Raw genomic sequence first — 18,966 nt, 5'->3', positions numbered from 1 at the left:
ACCACACCAGGAGGAGTGCACCAAACCATGGTGTACTGTGTATCTTGTTCAAAATTCCCAATCTTTAGCTGGGTATGGTGACATGTACCCTTAATCCCAGAAAGACCTCTCTGTGAGTTCAAGGCCAGTCTGGTGTACACAGTGAGTTCCAGGACAGTCAGGGCTGTCGGTTACATAGAGAAATCGTGTCTCAAAAAAAACAAAAAACAAAAAACCAAACAAACAGAAAAATAAGTAAAAGCCTAAAATGACAAAACAAAGACTCATAAGTGTTTTGAGAGGCTTGCCCGGCATCTCCTTCAGCAAGGACCTCTGTCCTGGAGGATTTCTACGCTGGGGGTGGGGGGCTGTTTATTCTGGGGACCAGACATGAAATGATGAGGCACCAGAGTGCTATGCATATGAAGGGAGGCCTTGCATGCTTTATAAACTCTTGCTAAGGAGACCCTAAGGTTTGATACTTCTGTGACCCAGTGCCCAGGGCAGCGGCTATTTTGTATTTCAAAGCGTGTTAGGTGGTAAGAAACCACAATGAAAATCAATGTGCTATTTAAACCGCCCACAACAGACAGAGCTCTCAAGGCTGCTCTGCCTGTCCCCAAGTCACATCCAAGGAAAAGAGCTGTGCAGGTCCATTCGCCATGACTCACAAACAGCAAGACCTCCTGACAGCACAACCTGACATCTCTCCTGGACAGCTCTGCTCTCTGAATGCAGAAGGACAAACATGGTATGCAGCAGTTCTCCAGCATGCTCTCAGCAAGACCTGCTGCAGCTGCAGCTGCCCACACATCTACTGTGGCTCTGGACAGGTCACCATGCTGGCATCAGGAGACATCATTACCTGCCTTGATTTTAATCCCTAGAAATAATTCCTCAGCTCATTTCAACAGGCTTAACTTTGCAACCACAAATGCCCTTTCAATTTGTTGTTCAAATCCTCTATGGAAAGATTCAGACTCAATGTAACAGAGAAAGGCGTAAATACAGGAGAATAACTCGCAAGTGTGCTCAGCACTGACAGTCATCAGGGACGACAGTGAAACCACAGGGAATTGCCCCTTGCAAGCCAATTAGGATGGTTACCATGGAAATGGAGTGCTGCCAACATGCAGTGTAGCGAACTGAACTCTCCTACCTGCTGCTGTACTCACCTGGAAAAGCCCAGAGTGAAGCTACATGCCCAACACATAAGACAGCCGTTTCACTATTCAGCTACATGCCCAACACATGACACAGCTGTTTCACTAGCCCACGTTCACTTGAGACAAAGACATCTGTTTATACAAAGACTCATGCACAGTGCTCATGGCATCTTTGTAATAATGAAAAGTTGAAAATGACGTAAGAGTCCATCAACAGCTGAACAAGTAAGTTGTGCACAGCCACACTCAGCAGTGCAAAGGAACTAATGGAAACTCCAATAGGAGGCTGACTCTCAGAACTGTTATCCTAACTCGGAAAAGCCACGGATCTTCTGTATGATCCCACCTACATCACATCACAGAATCCAGGGACACAGAAAGACATAAATGGCTGCTGAAAGATGGGGTAGAAAGAAGATGGCTTTCCGGGGAGCATAAGGACACTTCGGGGTGAAAGTTGCCCTGAGGTGGTGATAGTTCCAGAGTGTACATCCAGAAAAAGATGATCAGATTACACTCAGGAGTGCTGCATGCACCTGGAGGTCAGCAACTTGGGAGCCTGAGACAGGAAGACTGCTCAAATCCATGAGTTCAAGGTCAGCTTGTATAACACAACAACCTCCCCTCCCCAAAAGACAGAAAGAACCCAATAAACCAGTATCTGTTCAGATGGCATTTTCCCATCTGCCCATCTACTTTTCTAGCCATCCACTGATCAAATCTGAACTTCTGTGTAGCCAAGGATGACCTTAAACTTCTGCTCTTCAGTCCCGCCTCCCAGGGCAGAGGTAACAGCTGGGCAACACCACCCCTGGTTCACGCAGGGCTGGGGACGGAGCCCAGGGCCTCAGGCATGCCAGGCGGACACTCTCCAGGCTGAGCTGCATCCACACCCCAGTGATATTCTTAAGAACACACAGTTAACGTGCTTCAGGAGAGTTGGAGGGAGGTTACCTGACTCTAAATGCTCTCTGTTGCTCTTTTAGGACACTGGGAGGAGCCATTTAAAGCTATGGTGGTGAGAAGGCACTGAGCTCAAAGCATGAGCCAGTTCCGAACCACAAAGGCTGGACTTGTGGCATGTGGAGTGATCTGTGCCTTCATCTTCCTTTACTTCGGGAGCCCAGATCCTGAGGAGGCTGAGGAGGAGCCCGCCCACTTGGCTGTGGTGGAATGTGGCTTCTATCCAGATGAACTGTGCTCAGCTTTATTTGAAGGGAAAAAGGCAGCCCCCCAAATCGCACAATTCTGCAAACCCCCTCACAATTCTGAAATACTCGCTCATTTGCGCACACCAGGAAACTGTTCCAGGATGGCCCGGGGGCTGCATTTCATAGCGAGACCCCTGTCTGCAGAAGAAAGGAACTTCTCTTTGGCGTATATTATCAGTGTTCATAAGGAGCTGGCCATGTTTGTGCGGCTTCTCAGGGCAATTTATGCACCTCAGAATGTCTATTGTGTCCACATTGATGAAAAGGCCCCAAAGAAGGTCAAGAGTACCGTGCAATCCTTTGTGAACTGCTTTGAAAATGTCTTCATTTCATCAAAGACACAGCAGGTGGCTCATGACGGCCCTAAGAGGCTGCAGGCAGAGATTAACTGCATGAAAGACCTTGTCCACTCCACATTCGACTGGCACTATGTCATGAATCTCTATGGACAGGAATTCCCAATCAAAACCAACAAAGAAATCATAAGCTACATCAGAACCAAGTGGAAGGGTAAAAACATCACTCCCAGGCTGATCCCACTTCCAAATACCAACCCAAAGCCAGTCCAGAGCCCCCCTGAGCCTCACCCCAAAGAAAATGCCCACACATCTCCAAAGACAAGGCTCAAACAAAAACCACCCCATAATCTGACAGTTTACTCTGGAAGTGCTTACTTCGCACTTACGAGAAAGTTTGTAGGGTTCATCCTGACTGACCCCCGTGCAAAACGCATGCTGCAGTGGTCCAAAGACGTCCAGAGCCCGGAGATGCACTACTGGGCGACCCTGAGCCAACTGAAAGGTAGGATCACTCCGCAGTGTGGGTGCCGCTCTGGGAAGTAGCTGTCAGGGGTGGGTTTTTTCCTGCTGTCCTGCTGTGGCTTTGTACAGGGCCTGCATCTCACAAGGCCTTCCACCTGCAGAACATGGGTGGCCTCTGGTTCTAGGGGTGTGGAGGTAGGGAGACAGTCTTGTCATGTTCCCATCTTAGGCTCATTCTGTGTCTCCTCCAATAGAACCTTTAGGAAATCCTGGGCACAATGTTTGGAAAAAATCTGTATTTTTTTTCATCCACTTGGTAAAGTTAATGGATAGTTACTATGGCCTGGCATTGTGCTAAGGGCTCACATCTGTCAGTCATAGTTCTGGGAATATACCCTGGGCTACAGAATGAGTTCTTGATTAGAAAACAGAAAAAGAAAAAGACAAGACAAAACATAAAGCCCAAATATAAAAAAATAATGTCTGTGGCAACCCCACCACTTCTGAGGGAACTCTGGTGCCATCCTTTAAGTGGGCTTATTAAGTCATCCTAGAGGAAGGCCGGCTGGTTCCTCCGAAGAGTGCTGCTTCAAGCATGGCTGCCTATGTCCATCGACAGATAACACTCTTGCAAACAGGGACCCTGCAGAAACGGTCTCGGACCATTCTGTGGTTTCCTATACCCACTGCAAGTCCTGTTCCCACATCACCTACCAAGGCTATTAGAGGGAAACGCAGCCCAGGGCCACAGCATGGTCCTCAGGACCCTTTACACACATCCAGTGAATTTCGAGAGACTCTATCAAAGCTTGCATCCCAGCAGCCGGAACTGCACACCACAGTGTATCCTGATTTTGTCCCCCCACCCCTCAGATGCTCCAGGTGCCACATCAGGTGCTGGCTGGGAAGGAAACATCCAAGCCATTAAATGGAGAATGGAGGAAGGAGACGGCCACAAGGGGTGTACAGGTAAAGAATCAACAGCAGCCTGTCTCTGTGTGCAGAGTGCTGGCATTAAAGATGTGCGCCAGCCACCATGTCTGGTTCATGCAGTGTACAGGGCACCCAAGCAGCTCTCAGGGAGTTCTTGCTGCCGAGGTGCCTTTCTGGTTTGCTCTGGTGGGTTTTCTGTCAGGAACCACAAATTCTCCACCTCTCTGGCACCCCAGAGGTTTGAGTCACAGAGGGAAAGGGGCAGTTGTGGGCCCAGTTATGAAATGTCTGCAGAGCCCTGGCCGACGGCAAGCCAGTCTGGACAAACAGCGCATAGGAAGCTATGGCGCTCTAGGAGGATAAGGTCCAGTCCTCGGTCACCCCAGCTCACTTTGGAGGAGTCCGAACAGCTTTGGGGGAATCATCATTTCACTGCACTATGCTAATGAGGGAACAGAGGGTCAGTGCTCTTCAGAGTTCAAGAGTGTGGGGGTGCACGCATGTTGGGGTACAAGTTGCAGGCCACACAGGCTGACTACAGAGAGAGCTGTAGCATGGCACAGCACCCCTTTTGGGGGCTGCCGTCTGTCCACAAGCAGCTTCCTAGGCACAGTACCAGCTACCACACAAGGGGCATCGTCCCACTTGACACTGCCCTTGAGTGTGGACCCTGGATTAGGACAGTAAACCAGACACACAGAGTAAGTCAGGCCCCCCATGCCCAACTATCTAAAAGACTGACATAAAATAAACAAGTTATGGGGTGGGTGGATGTCAACTCTGATGCCAAAGTAGCTAAAGGGCGGGTAAACACAGTTGTCTTGACAATGCCAGGTCAGGGGCTGGGTAAAGGTTTAGCTCACAGGGTTGTTTTTCTGGGGGATGGGGAGAAAGACTCACTATATAGACCAGGCTAGTCCAGAGTTCAGAGATCTGCCTGTCTCTACCTCCTGGGATTAAAGGCACATGCCTGGTTAGAAGGTTGCTGCTTTTTTTTTAAAGGTAGACAATTGTAATTCAATAGGGAGCTACAGTGAGTTACAACAGCATCTCTCTCTCTCTCTCTCTCTCTCTCTCTCTCTCTCTCTCTCTCACACACACACACACACACACACACACACACACACACACACACACACACATACACCTTACTGAGCTACACCACCAGACCCTTGTTCATCTTTCTTTTGAGATAGGGTTTTGCTATGTAGCTAAGGCTGGCCTTAAATCTATGATCCTCCTGCCTCAGCCCCCCAAGTGCTGCGATTATAGAAGTGGCTGCATTCTACACAGCTGTCAGATCTGATTCCATGATCTTTCAGGCGTCTCCTCGGCTGTGGGCAGTTCATCAGAAAGGTCTGGGATAGAGAGTCATCAACTCTATTGGTTCTTCCGAGTGAAGCTTGGTCCAAGAGTAAGTAATTAAAATAGAAATTAGATCCAGGGCTCATCAGGCTCAGACTGGCCTGGTATTAAGTCTGTTTCAAATTCATGGCAATCCTCATGCCTCAGCCTCCCAAGTGTGGTTTACAGGCAGGAGCCTTCAGCCGGTGCAGCAGCGCTATCATGGCTCTTGACATTTAGAACGTTCTCCAAATACTAGCCCAAAGGTGAAATTCCCTTCATTATAAATTCAAAATCCAACCTCAGAGACGGACACCACAGTTACAGGATGCTACTTATTCTGAACTCTGCACAGGAGCCCTCCCAGCTGACACCCGAGGAAGTGTGCACCACTTACTTGGACCCTATTGAACCGGTGGGGAATGGGCAGTTAAATTTCTGTTTCTATCCATAGGCCATGATGCCCAAGACACCTGTGTCTACGGCCTGGGAGACCTGCCTTGGCTCATCCAATCACCAGCTTTGTTTGCCAAGTTTGAGGCGTCCACAGACCCACTGGTGGTGGCATGCCTAGAGAGGTGGCACAGACTCAAAGCCCTGCGGCAGGCTGAGGTCCCCGCAGAGTCACACTGGCAGTTTCCCCAGGAAAGCCACTTCAACAGTCAACCCCACCACTAGGGACACTTTTGTCAGTGTTGCTGTTTGAATTCCTGCATGTGAATCAGTTAAAAACGGATGCAGAAACATGCTCCTGGCCAGACTTCCCTACTGACCATGGCCAGGAAGAGAGCACACGAGGAAAATAACCGAGGCTGTGGCTGGGAGGACAGATCAGCACCAGAAGGCTGAGCGCTGCAGGGAGCAGCTGCTGAAGGTCGCATTTCTCCACCCGATGAGTTCAGTTCAGGTCTTGTTCTGAGGGCCTGGAGATGCTGTGTAAGAGGCACAAATACAGAACAATGCCCCGCCCAGAAGAAAACCATGCTTCTCTGGAGCTATCCCTGTTCGCTAAGAATAGTACACCTTTGTTCTAGAAAATTCCAGAAAACCATCTAGGGGACACCTTCTCTGGGTAAAATGAATTATCCTACAGAGGGAAACACACCTTAAGAGGGCTGCCTGAAGTCTGTGTAGTCTTGGCCGGCCATCTACTCATTCTTCCAGCCATGATGGATGGCCCACGATGGCACTGGCCAATGCCACCACCACAGGGGCTGCCGCAGAGAAGTGTGGAAGGAGACGGAGGAGCCACTCTTGACTTTTAATTAGTTTTTCAAGTCAGTTAATTCATGTGGCAAACAGTCAACACCCTGGGCGTACCAGCTGAAGGCATGAATGGCCTTAGCCATCCCGAGTCACAGATGCAGGTCCTTCCTTCCTAAGTCCCGGCTCTTCTACTGCCACTGTTACCACTGTTACGGGACACTTTTATATGTACTCTTTCCCTAACAATGTCCTCCATGACATAAAAACTGACATGTTCAACTGTTGTGGGAATTTAGTCTGACAGCCAATTGTACAGAGAGGCTTGGCCCAATGGGCGTGGTCTTCTCTGGAGATAGTGATCCGTTAAAACCCCAGGGGGAAGAGTCACAGGGGCTCTTAAGACTGTGGAGGGCTTGCTGGTGCTGGCAGCTGCAGCTTGGTAGCCTTCCCCAGACCTCCCTAGTTGTCCTTGGGAACGGGAGGATTAGCAGCTGCAGCAGCAGCAGGTTGCAGCCTCCTTCTGTATTGTGAGTGTACTCTGTATTTTGTACCTGTTTAATAAACCTGACTTAATCGCAGAGCTCCCTCCCTCATTACCCCGCCCCATACAATTGCCCCTGGGACCGAATTCCAAAAACACTCAACTACTGTCCGTGTATGGATGTGCTGCCTGCAGGTATGCGTGTGTACCACATGCCCATGGCAGTCAGCAGTCCATGCTGGCTCCCCTGGAACGGGAGTTACACCATGCGGTGCAGGGAATTGAATTCAGGACCTCTACAAGAACAACCAGAGCCTTCTCTCCAGCCTGGAAATACTTTCTTTTCTTTTTTTAAAAAAATTAAAGTAGTAAGGTGAGCATCCAAACTGCCTAAGCTCCTACAAAGCCAGTACGTGCAGTAGGATCAAAACCCAGTGTCATTGATCTTGAGTTCTCAGTAGTCCTCATTGTCCGCTATGTTCACCTCCAGGTGGTGGAGGGGAGGAGGCAGAAATCTTTAATTAATTAATTAATTAATTAATTAATTAATAATTCATTACCACAAAAAAAAAAGAAAGAAAAAAAATTAAAGTAGGAGCCCTAGAAAGGAAACTACCACACACTATAAAGACCTCTGTCACCTGAGGCTCTCCCACACAGAGATGAGGTCACATCCAGTCATGTGGCCTGGAAAGCCGAGCAGAGTGAAGATATCTTAATGCAGACCCTAGGTCAACTTAAGCAAAATAAGACTGAAGCAGTGTGTTACAGCGAACATTTTTCCCTACTGTGCACTGAAAATGTTAAGATAGTGCCGTTGTGCCCTTTAGCTGAATTCAAAGCTTCAGGACGTCTCCACTGCCCACTGCTAAGGTCAACACTCTCCCCTGACTATGGAGCCTTCCGTGAGGGTCTCCCGGCAGGAGAGGGCTCCCCGGGAGCAGGACTTTGGTGGGTCTTTTCCTCAGGACACCCCACGAGTAAAGGGCTAGGACAGGAACTGCCATGACAATTGCTCACGAAAAGCCACCAACAGAGGGTGCAATCCATCACAGGCCTAAGCACACTACACTCACTGAACAGAGTCATGCGTGGCTTCTATCTACATTACAGTAAATGTCACGCAGATAAACACCAGAGGAACCCAAAGAAGGCAAGGCTCAGGGCAGTACCACTTGCAAGGGCCACATCATCACACTTTCCTTTGGATGGGCAAGGACGATCTGGAAGAACACTCCTTATGTGCTCACGTACTGGTGACATGGCCTGGAGATCAAGGGACAGCACACCTTGTCTCCTGACCTCAAAAGCACACGGTCCAGCTGGGAGTCTGACACACACATGTACAATTCTGTGATGATGAGACCAAGGGGTAACACGGTACTCAGTGATGAGGACCAGCAAGAAGGATCTGCAGAGCACATGGGGTGGAGACAGAACATGGCCCTCCAGGGGGCAGTCTGGAGAAGAACTGGGCTCGGAAGAGTGGCCAGGGTGTGAAGTGTGTGCGAGCCTGGACCTGCAACAGTGAAGAGCCGTGGAAGATGAGGAGACTCAGACGCATCAGATGCTTTGACAAAGATCTCAGGACTGAAATGACAGCGGGAGACACGCTGAAGCCACTCCCCCAGTTGCTAAGAAGGAACAAATGAAGTATGGTGGGAACTCACCGTGTGGCAAACTTCAGCTTTTATCTCTTTCAATGCGCGTTCAGAAAACACACAGCCGCAGCATCGAAGGAAGCAAAACCTGGAAAGAGACCAAAGAAGAGCAGCTCGAGCCAGCACTAAGACCAGTGGACATGCAGCACCCGACCAGGGCACAGAGTAGGGCCACAACACAGAACATGCCACAGCACAGAGCAGGGCCAGGGAGCTGAGCAGAGCCATGGAGCTGAGCCACAGCATAGAACAGGACCATGGAGCTGAGCAAGGCCACAGCACAGAGCAGGGCCACGGAGCTGAGCAAGGCCACAGCACAGAGCAGGGCCACGGAGCTGAGCAAGGCCACAGCACAGAGCAGGGCCACGGAGCTGAGCAAGGCCACAGCACAGAGCAGGGCCACGGAGCTGAGCAGAGCCATAGTTCTGAATGAACTGAGCAGGGTGGGCAGAGTGCACAGATGGCCGCTGGGGAAGGAGCCCGCCGTGACTGGGCACTATTTCTCACAAGGCCCTACTCCAGCCCTAGGAGAGCACAGAGAAATGCCAACGAGACTAGAATCATTTCACCCATCCCGTCACTACTCACCTGTGCCGGCCATTCATCTCCAAGCCCACCACAGGGCAGATGAACCGTGCTCGCTGGAGGTCATCATGTTTGTCACCCTTGGTGTTTCCTTTATCCCCTTCCCAGGCGGGGTTGTCAGAAAGCCTGAGTTCTGTCACATTCTGTAGAGAACCATGAATAATGCTGATGAGATGAGCTCAGTCAGTGCACCTGACCCACAGGGCTCTATGGGTCAGCAACATGGCCACCCTGGCCCAGGAGGAGGAGTGTGCACCCGACCCATAGGGCTCTGCGGGTCAGCAACATGGCTGCCCTGGCCCAGGAGGAGTGTGCACTTAAACCCACAGGGCTCTGCGGGTCAGCAACATGGCCGTCCTGGCCCGGGAGGAGGAGTGTGCACTTAAACCCACAGGGCTCTGCGGGTCAGCAACATGGCCGCCCTGGCCTGGGAGGAGGAGTGTGCACCCGACCCACAGGGCTCTGCGGGTCAGCTGTACGGCCATCCCGGCCAGGGGGAAGTGACTTCTAAGGCATGCCCATCATTTTGGCAGCACCAGAAAGAAAAGAATTGTAAGCTGCAGGAGTCTAAGACAGAGACTATTTCATCATTAGGTATGTAATCTTTCCATGCTTATTTGTTATGTGTGGTGTATACACATGCATGTGCTCATGTGCATGTGTGTGTGAGGCTCTGGCCTGGTCACTGTCAGCTGTCTTCCTGGTGATCCTCCTGCCTCCACCTCTTCAGCATATCCTATTGGCATGAGTCACTGCACTCGGCTCAGGCGTCTTCCTCTATCTCTCCAGCTCATTTTCTCAGAAAGTCTAAGTGAGCCTGGAGCTCAACAACACAGCCAGACCAACTGTCCAGTGAGCCTGAGAGCCTCCCAGCGTCAAGATCACAGACACACTCACCAAATCTCGCTTTTTATCTGAGCACTGGAGATTTGAACTCAAGTCCTCATGCTTGCCTGTCAAGCTTTTTACCAATTAGTCAATCTTCCCAGGTTCCAAATCCAGTTTTTAAAAAAGAATTTTACGTGCTTATTCATGTATTTACTTTAGTGTGTGTGTGTATACAGGTGCTTACACACACCCATTACAGCACACCCGGAGAGGTCAGAGACCAACCTATGGGGTTGTTTCTCTCTTTCCACCACGTGGGTCCCAGGGACAGAACTCGGGTTCTAGGTTTGCACCATCAGGCAGGCGGCAAGTGCTTCCCCGCACTGAGCCATCTCTATCATACACAAATCCTGTAATAGTGACCTCACTCACTGAGGCCCTTGGAGCTCACCCATGTTCCTTGTCCTACCTTGATGCTTCGAATGTGTGAGGCTGCCTTCCCCAGAGCCTTTTCAGCAGATTTGTCCAACAGGAACTCGATGACAGCATCTTTGTTATACAGTCTACAAGAGTAAGGATCAGTTTATACAACAGCAGCGATTTCAGATAACCAAACGGAGAAGAAATAAACATGACTAAAGTCATCCACATTGCTAACAACATCTTGTGCTGCTAACGGCAGGTGTAACCCCACTTCAACTGCTGCAGAGCACACTGAGCAGGTGTAACCCCACTTCAACTGCTGCAGAGCACATCAAGCAGGCGTAACCCACTTCAACTGCTGCAGAGCACACTGAGCAGGTGTAACCCACTTCAACTACTGCAGAGCACACTGAGCAGGTGTAACCCACTTCAACTGCTGCAGAGCACACTGAGCAGGTGTAACCCACTTCAACTGCTTCAGAGCACACCGAGCAGGTGTAACCCCACTTTAACTGTGGCAGAGCACACGGAGCAGGTGTAATCCCACTTCAACTGCCACAGAGCACACCGAGCAGGTGTAACCCCGCTTCAACTGCCGCAGAGCAGACAACACGGAGCAGCAACTTTAAGTTAAGGAGGCAAACTGCCAGGCTCAACTACACCTAAACAAGGACTTCAAGACTTGGAAGAATCAGTGTGAAAGTCCTTACTTTCCCTGTTCTTCAAAAATAAGTATCAGAAGATTTACGACCACTAACTAGGCCCACATTCTTCAGTTACAAGAACCGGCTAGAGTGAGTAGCAGCCCCATCCCCACCCCCTTTAGGCAGGTCATGCCCTCTCCAGTTCTCCGACTCCCTGCTGCTCTCTATGGCTGTCACGGCTGCTTCAGGTTTATATCTAAGCAGTTACTATGGCTCCTGAGTGTAAACCAAGTTGAGGAGGAAGGTGCAGAGCCATGTCCAGACGCAAGCCATCTTCCCCACATATCTGCTTAGGAGAGTTCCTAGCCCATCAATCAAGTGCCTCAACTTCTCATCAAAATCAACAGAGTCAATTCATCTTGACTAAGTAAAGGATCCATACCTGCCAAGTTCACAGGCAACAATTGGACGCCTCAGGATTTCCTGACTTAGAGTACAATAGTTCCACTGGGCCACCAGCTCAGCATCTTTGTCAACCTAGGAAAGAAAGCACACAGTCTTTCCGGTCCTTTCACATGTAAAATGTATCTAATGACACACGGTGGTGGTTTGAATGAGAAATGTCCCTCACAGGTGTAACCGGAGACTGCACGCTGGGTTTCCCGGTCACCTAGACCTGAATAATCACACAGAAACTATATTAATTACAACACTGTTTGACCTGTTAGCTCAGGTTTCTTATTAACTAACTCTTATATCTTAAATTAACCCATTTCTATTAATCTATGTATCACCAAGAGACTGTGGCTTACCTGTAAGGTTCCAGTGTCTTTCTCCTTGGGCAGCTATGTGGTGCCTTCCTGATTCCACCTTTTCTCCCTGCATTCACTTTAGTTTTCCTGCCTAGCTCTACTCTGCCCTACCATAGGACAAAGCAACGTCTTTATTAACCAATGCAATAAAACATATGCACAGTATACAGAAGGAAATCCCATATAACATGGGCTCATATACATGAACACTTGGTCCCCACTGGGTGGTACTATTTGAGGAGTTAGGAAACCTTGGAGGTGTACCCTTGCTGGAGGAAGTACAGTCCTGAAGGTGGGCTTGCAGGGTTTATAACCTTGCCCCCCTTCTCATTCACTCTTTCTGCTTCCTGTGTGTGGATGAAAATGTGACCATGTTCCTGCTCTGTCACTGGCTGCCATGGACCCTCCCTCAGGAAGTGTAAGTCAAAATAAACTTTATAAGCTGCCTTGGTTGTGGTGTTTATCACAGCAAAGGAAAGTGACTAAGACATACGCTGTGATGGTTCTAATCTTTAAATCAAGAACAATGACACACACCCAGGAGCAGTAGAGACTATAATCCTAGTACTTGAGACACTGAGGCAAAAGGATAAAGTGTGAGGCCAGCCTGGATGGATAACCCAAAAAGATGCTGCTCCTAAAAGAAAACAGCAGAGCGACACACACACACACACACACACACACACACACACACACACAGAGAGAGAGAGAGAGAGAGAGAGAGAGAGAGAGAGAGAGAGAGAGAGATATTGAGATTTTGTCCCTGGGACCCATATGGTAAAGGAGAGAACTTGTCCTCTGCCCTCCACATGTGACATTCATGTCCCATAGGCCCCAACCAAACAAGTAAATGTATTTTTAAAAATCATAAAAAAGAGAGCTGGGCAGTGGTGGTGTACACCTTTAATCCTAGCACTGGGAAGGCAGAGGCAGGCAGATCTCTAAGTTTAAGGCTGGCCTGGTCTACAGAGCAAGTTCCAGAACATCCAAGGCTAGACAGAGAGACCCTGTCTCGAGAAAATAAAAACAACAACAAAACCTCCGAACCAAACCCCTGCAAAATTACAAAAAGAAAACATGCATATGAACGTCATGTAGAGAATGCAGATGGTGGCAAGACATTTGCCTAACATACATAAGTTAATAATAAAAAAAATAAATAAAAAGTGATATATGAAGTTTGGACTTTGAAAAGTTTTTTAAAAATTAGGGCAGGTAAGATGTCTCAGAGGTGAAAAAACCCAAAAACAAACAAACAACAACAATAATGACAAAAAATCCAAGTTCAATGTGATCCCGGAACCCACAGTGGAACAAGAGAACCAGCTTCCAAAAGATGCTCTCTGACCTCCACATATGTGTCATGTAACACAAATTTTAAAAAGGTTTTAAATTAATGTTCAGTTAATAAAGATCCAACACCTGACACACACAAAGCAGGTTTATATCACATCATTAAACAGTGTGCACAGGCATTATAAAAAGCAGAACCACTTTGCACATACCCAGAGGGGCTCTCCCTCTGACCTAGCTCCAGCTAATGTGTCTTACAGTAAGTTAGCACACAACAGTTCCTCCTGGAATACGGAGGGTATAAAAGTGCCAAGTTGCAGGGCTGCAGAGATGACTCAATGTTTAAGAGCATTACTGCTCTTGCAGAAGACCCAGTTTTGGTTCCCAATAACCATGTTAGGCAGCTAATAGTTCTAGTTTCAGGGGACTCTAATTCCCTCTTCTGGCCTCCTTGGGGCTCTGCACATACGTGGTGCATGTAAACTCATGTGTATACAGGGAAAATAATAAACAAATATCAAAAGAGAAAAATAAGCGTAAAGCTTCTAAGCATGATTTTGTCATTCTGGTGACTAGTTCCCAGCTAGGAGTTCAAGTCATCAGGACTGGGTGTTATGATACACACATTTAACCTTAGCATTTGTGGCAGAGGCAGGTGGATTTCTATTAGTGAGGCCAGTCTGATCTACATAGAGAGTTCCAGACCAGCCAGGACTACATAGCGAGATCTTATTTCAAATTAAAAAAAAAAAGTCATCACACATCTCACTTAGAACAAGTGATATTTCCATAGGACAAAGAAGCTGTGTGTCAAGGCAGGGGCAGATCCCCCCATCTATATTATTACTTCATAATCGGCATTTGAAATAGAAGTTCTAGAAGGGACAGATCACTCTATTCTAAGCTTTGCCCTCAGGACCAGTAGCATACAACAAGCATTTAGTAAGTACTTGTATGAATGGGATTAATAAAAACCACCCTTCCTGATCATTCTTTCCTTTCTTTACCATCTGAGATTATTATTATTATTTTGGCCAACTTTCATCACACTACTTATCAGTCTTGGGCACGAGAGAACAAAAGAGGATGAACACCCAATGCACACTTGAATGTGACCTGGTGGCATGGTCCGAGGGCACTCCAGCCTCACTTTTAACACACTCGTGAATGTCTATTATGTAAGGAAACATTATAGAGGCTACAGAGCTAAGACATGCAGGGCCCCCAGTTCACATAGGAGATAAATACATATACATATATACATATACATTATATACATACATATATATCTATATAGTCAATACCCACAAATGCAGTGTCTCAAATACAATACTGGATGGGATTCACCTCCAATCCAAAGTTCTTTGAATGCTGGATTAGAAAACATGACTCTCCCTGTGCTGGAAATTGTTATCAAGGGCCTTCCATGCCTTATATTACACAGTCACCACCAGCCCCAGCTTTGAAGTGCACCTAACTGGATGAGAATAACGGTTCACAACTACAGGCTGTATGACTTTGGTAGCATTAATTCACGTTCCTGGACTCAGTTTCCTTGCCATTAGTGTAGAACTATACAGTTTGTTCAATGTCTTGTAAGGTTTAAAGACTGTTCACTCATTTATTCAAAAATATTCATTGTAAAAAAAATATTCATTGTGCCGGATGCGAGTTTGGGTGGGGATCAACTGGGGTCAATCACCAATTCGATGAGCTCAGTGCTGAACCAGTTTAATACAGGGTTTGACCTTACAAAATAAGGGAATGGTACGGGAAGACTTTTTTTTTCTTTTGTTTTTCAAGACAGAGTTTCTCTGTGTAGCTTTGGTGCCTGTCCTGGAACTCACTCTGTAGACCAGTCTGGCCTCGAACTCACATATATCCGCCTGCCTCTGCCTCCCAAGTGCTGGGATTAAAGGCGTGAGCCACTACCACCCGGCACGGGAAGACTTCTTTAATAGACACGATGCTCTGGCTGGAGAGACAAGCTCAGTGGTTAAGCCTTTGTACTGTTCTTTCAAAGGACCCGAGTTTGGTTGCTAACAGCCCAGTCTGATGGCTCACAAAAACTTGTAACTCCAGCCCTAAGAGGTCTGATTCCTTCTTCTGGCCTCCTTGGGTACCGCACTCACGTGTCCACACACAAACATAACTAAAAATAAAGGTATGTTTTAAAATACACAAAGTGCCAGGCATGGTGGCCCACACCTTTAATTCCAGCACTCAACTGACAGAGGCAGGAGTTCCAGACAGCCAGGGCCACCTAGTGAGAACCTCACTAGAAAACAAAACAAAAACCCACGAGCAACTGTCAATGCGATCGCCGCTAACCGGCTGGGCCACTCACTAGCCCTCCAGCCTCTGTCATTTTGAGCGTTAATGTTTACTTATCATCAATACCGAGTCTGTTGGGAAGATTCCTCCGTCTAATCGTGCTGTCCAGTGACTGAAAACAGCAAACCCTCCTTAGGCGCCGGTGGACACTTTATCCCGAGCCCCGCCACCCGCGGTCCCCGCTTACCTTCTCGACCTTCTTCGGCCCCTTCACCAGCTCGTGCCTCTTGGGGATTGTTCCTCCGTCGCAACCCATCCTAAGCCCGGAGTCAGAGCCTCAGCAAAAACCAAAACCAGAGACCGCCGCTTCCGGGGTCTCTGCCGAAATCGTAGACACTTCCGGCGCTCCTCGATGACGCAAGTCATCGCGCCGCAACGGGGGCGGGGCCACTGCACGCATCCACTCCACGACCCAGGATTTCCTTGCTCAGCAGCGGTTGCTATGGGAACGTAGCCCGGAGTTGGGCGTGGCTTCAGGGCCGTACGCCGGCGCGTCCTCGGGAATGCGCCCACTTCCGGCTGTGGGCGGGCCTTTTGTCTTTGCAGCGGCTCCCCGGGGCTTTTTTCTGGGTCCCGGCAGCTGGGAGGCGCTAGGTGAAGCGTGAACGCCAAACAACACCTTTAGTGTTGGCTCCGAGGCCTGCGCCCCTGGACCCTGAGCATTTCGCAGACCAGGACGAGCTTTGCTGTGAGACTAAGGAGGAGATGGGCGGAATCCGTCACTTCAGTTAGCTTTCATGTATTTTTAAGTCCAGACTTTTTTTAAAGACCTATGTGGGTCTGCATGTGTGCTTGTGAACCACGTGAGTCCAGGTGCCCGTGGAGGCCAGAAAAAGTGCTGGATCTCTCTGGACTGGAGTTCCGGATGGTTGTGAGCTGCTGGGGTGCCGGGAACCAATCCAACGTCCACTCACAGAACAGCAAGGCTTCTTAGCCACTGAACCATCTCTGCATCCTGTATCCAGGTTTTTAAGGGCAAAGTCTGGGGCTCCAGTGTCACCAATAAGCTAAGCTTAGCTACCCATCCCATTGTGTCCGTGAAAGAGATTAGTGACGGTAAAGGCGGAGGAAGGGATATATTCAAGTTGGCCATATTGGGAAGAGGACAAATCAGGGGTTCAGCGACAACCCAGCCTGTATGCGGGGTGCGGGTATGAGCTGTAGGCCTAGAGGAACAACAGGGGCGAAAGGCACGTATAAGCCGTCCTGGGCAAGTGTGGTCCCCTTGATTTCTGTTGGCCAGTCTGAAGTCCCACTGCTTGAGGTGAACAGGTAGTCTCAGAAGAACCGTTTCTTCTGTGCTTCGCCCTCATTCGGGGAGTGGTCTGTCAGCTGGGGCTCTGCTGTTCCTGGCATCCTAGGTGGCTATAGGCCCAAAACGATGCCTTATGTCTGTACCTTCAATCTTGTGAGTTGAATTCAAGGCTAGCCTGAGCCTCCATGGCATGTACTAGGACCAGCCTAGCCTACAGAGTGAGACCTTGTCTTGAAAAAAAATTTAAGGACTGTGGATATATCTCAGTGGTAGACTATGTTTTTCTAACATGTCATAAATACATATGTGTATGATACACACCCACACACACAATAGAAAGGGACAATACCAAACACCCAGGACTTGGGTATGGGCTTTTCAAGGTGGGGGAGTCACACTTAGGTGTCTAACCATAGCTACACATCTGGTTTTGTGGCTTCTGAAGTTACATAACACGAAGGATGCAGCTTGCAGCAAAGTGCTGAGATCAAGTGAAGTCTACAGGTTAGGTACAAAATAATGAGCGGGCTCACTCAGTTTCCCGACATGGGGTGCATTGTCCAGGTTCAGGGATAGGAGTAGCGTACTAATACAGAGAGACCCAAGGCTCACAAGCATCCTGCCCTTGAGGAAGCAGAGTAGTGCTGGTGGTTGGAAGAAAGGTGGAGCTCCCTGCGTGCCAAGGGTGACCTTGAACTTGTGACCCTCCAGCCTCCACCTCTTCCGGTGCTGGGATTTTAGGTGTGCTCCACCACAGCCAGCTTGTGCAGCGCTGGCATGGTGCCCCAGGCTCTGTGTGTGTTGGGGGGCACTCTACCCAATTCAGAATGTCCTCAGTATTTTTATTGTTTTTAACACTCCTAGTATTTTTGTTGTTTGTTTGTTTGAGACAAGGTCTCCCTATGTGCCCTTGGCTGGCCTGGGACTCACGGAGATGCCTGCCTCTGTCCCCTAAGTCCTGGGATTTAAGGCGCGTACAGCTATGCCTGGCTCAATGTACTTATTTAACATATCTCTTTTTAAAGGAATGTAGTTTCTGTAGGCAATCTCCTTTTTTCTTCCTTCCCTCCCTCCTCCTACCTCCTTTTCCTCCTCTCCCTTCTCCACCTCCCTCCTCTCTTCCTTCTCCCCTTTTTCTTCTTGAGACAGGGGCTGTGTAGCCCTGGCTGGTCTTGAACTCACAGAGATCTGTCTGCAAGCAGTCATGATTTAGTCAGTTATGTTGTGTTTCTCTCAGTCTGTGGAAAATGTGAATTGACCCTAGGTAAGAGTTTCCTCTGCTTCCTGTGTTTCTTTATATTTTCCTTTCTAGCCAGGCTGTGGTGGCACACTCCTTTAATCCCAGCCCTGCAGGAGGCAGAGGCAGGCAGATCTCTGAGTTTGACACTAGCCTGGTCTACAGAGCAAGTTCTAGGACAGCCAAAGCTACGCAGAGAAACCCTGTCTCCAAACAAAAACAACAAAAAAAGTTTTTTCCTTTCTGTCCTAAATGATATATTAGAATTTTCAAAAGTTTTTTTAAAATATTTATTTATTTATTATGTATACAATATTCTGTCTGTGTGTGTGCCTGCAGGCCAGAAGAGGGCACCAGACCTCATTACAGATGGTTGTGAGCCACCATGTGGTTGCTGGGAATTGAACTCAGGACTGCAAGCAATGCTCTTAATCACTGAGCCATCTCTCCAGCCCCTCAAAAGTTTTTAAAATTTCTTTTTACTTTATGTGTATGAATATTTTGCCAGCATGTATGTGTGTGGGCTACAGCTCATGTGTGTAGGCCAGAGAACAATTTACAGGAGATGGCTCTATCCTCCCACCATACAGATCCTGTGAATTGAGCACAGGCTTGGCAGGAAGCACCTTATCCACTGATCCGTCTCAGCCACTGGCCCAAGAAGGTGTTTTCTACATATTACCTGTTTGGGGAATGATCCATGCCTGCAATCCTAGGACTTGGGAAGATGGTGGTGTTGAAGCTAGTCTGGGCTCCGCAGCAAGACCCTCTCTCAGAAAAAGAACGTATTTACACCAAAGCGAATACACAACT

General features: G+C 48.5%; 2 protein-coding genes across 2 annotated transcripts in view; one reads left to right on the top strand and one right to left on the bottom strand.

Annotated features, from left to right (window-relative positions):
• Positions 1 to 16,007, bottom strand: part of Rtf2 (replication termination factor 2) — a 32,499-nt gene extending 16,492 nt beyond the window's left edge. The window contains exons 1-5 of the mRNA XM_075963213.1: positions 15,849 to 16,007; positions 11,665 to 11,759; positions 10,625 to 10,718; positions 9,331 to 9,470; positions 8,752 to 8,830 (exon numbers count right to left, since the gene is read on the bottom strand). Of these exons, the coding sequence (XP_075819328.1) occupies positions 8,752 to 8,830; positions 9,331 to 9,470; positions 10,625 to 10,718; positions 11,665 to 11,759; positions 15,849 to 15,917 (477 nt within the window). The 5' untranslated portion in view covers positions 15,918 to 16,007. The remainder of the gene's footprint in view (positions 1 to 8,751; positions 8,831 to 9,330; positions 9,471 to 10,624; positions 10,719 to 11,664; positions 11,760 to 15,848) is intronic.
• Positions 2,188 to 6,072, top strand: LOC142845190 (putative beta-1,3-galactosyl-O-glycosyl-glycoprotein beta-1,6-N-acetylglucosaminyltransferase 7). Its single transcript, XM_075963948.1, has 3 exons — positions 2,188 to 3,157; positions 3,991 to 4,086; positions 5,849 to 6,072. The coding sequence occupies exons 1-3, from the start codon at positions 2,188 to 2,190 to the stop codon at positions 6,070 to 6,072; spliced, it is 1,290 nt and encodes a 429-aa protein (XP_075820063.1).
• Positions 16,008 to 18,966: the final 2,959 nt, after the last annotated feature.

This window comes from Microtus pennsylvanicus, chromosome 2, assembly GCF_037038515.1.
Source record: "Microtus pennsylvanicus isolate mMicPen1 chromosome 2, mMicPen1.hap1, whole genome shotgun sequence".
Taxonomy (NCBI): Eukaryota; Metazoa; Chordata; class Mammalia; order Rodentia; family Cricetidae; genus Microtus; species Microtus pennsylvanicus.
The sequence above is the reverse complement of the archived record's forward strand: the minus strand, read 5'-3'. Positions and strand labels throughout refer to the sequence as shown.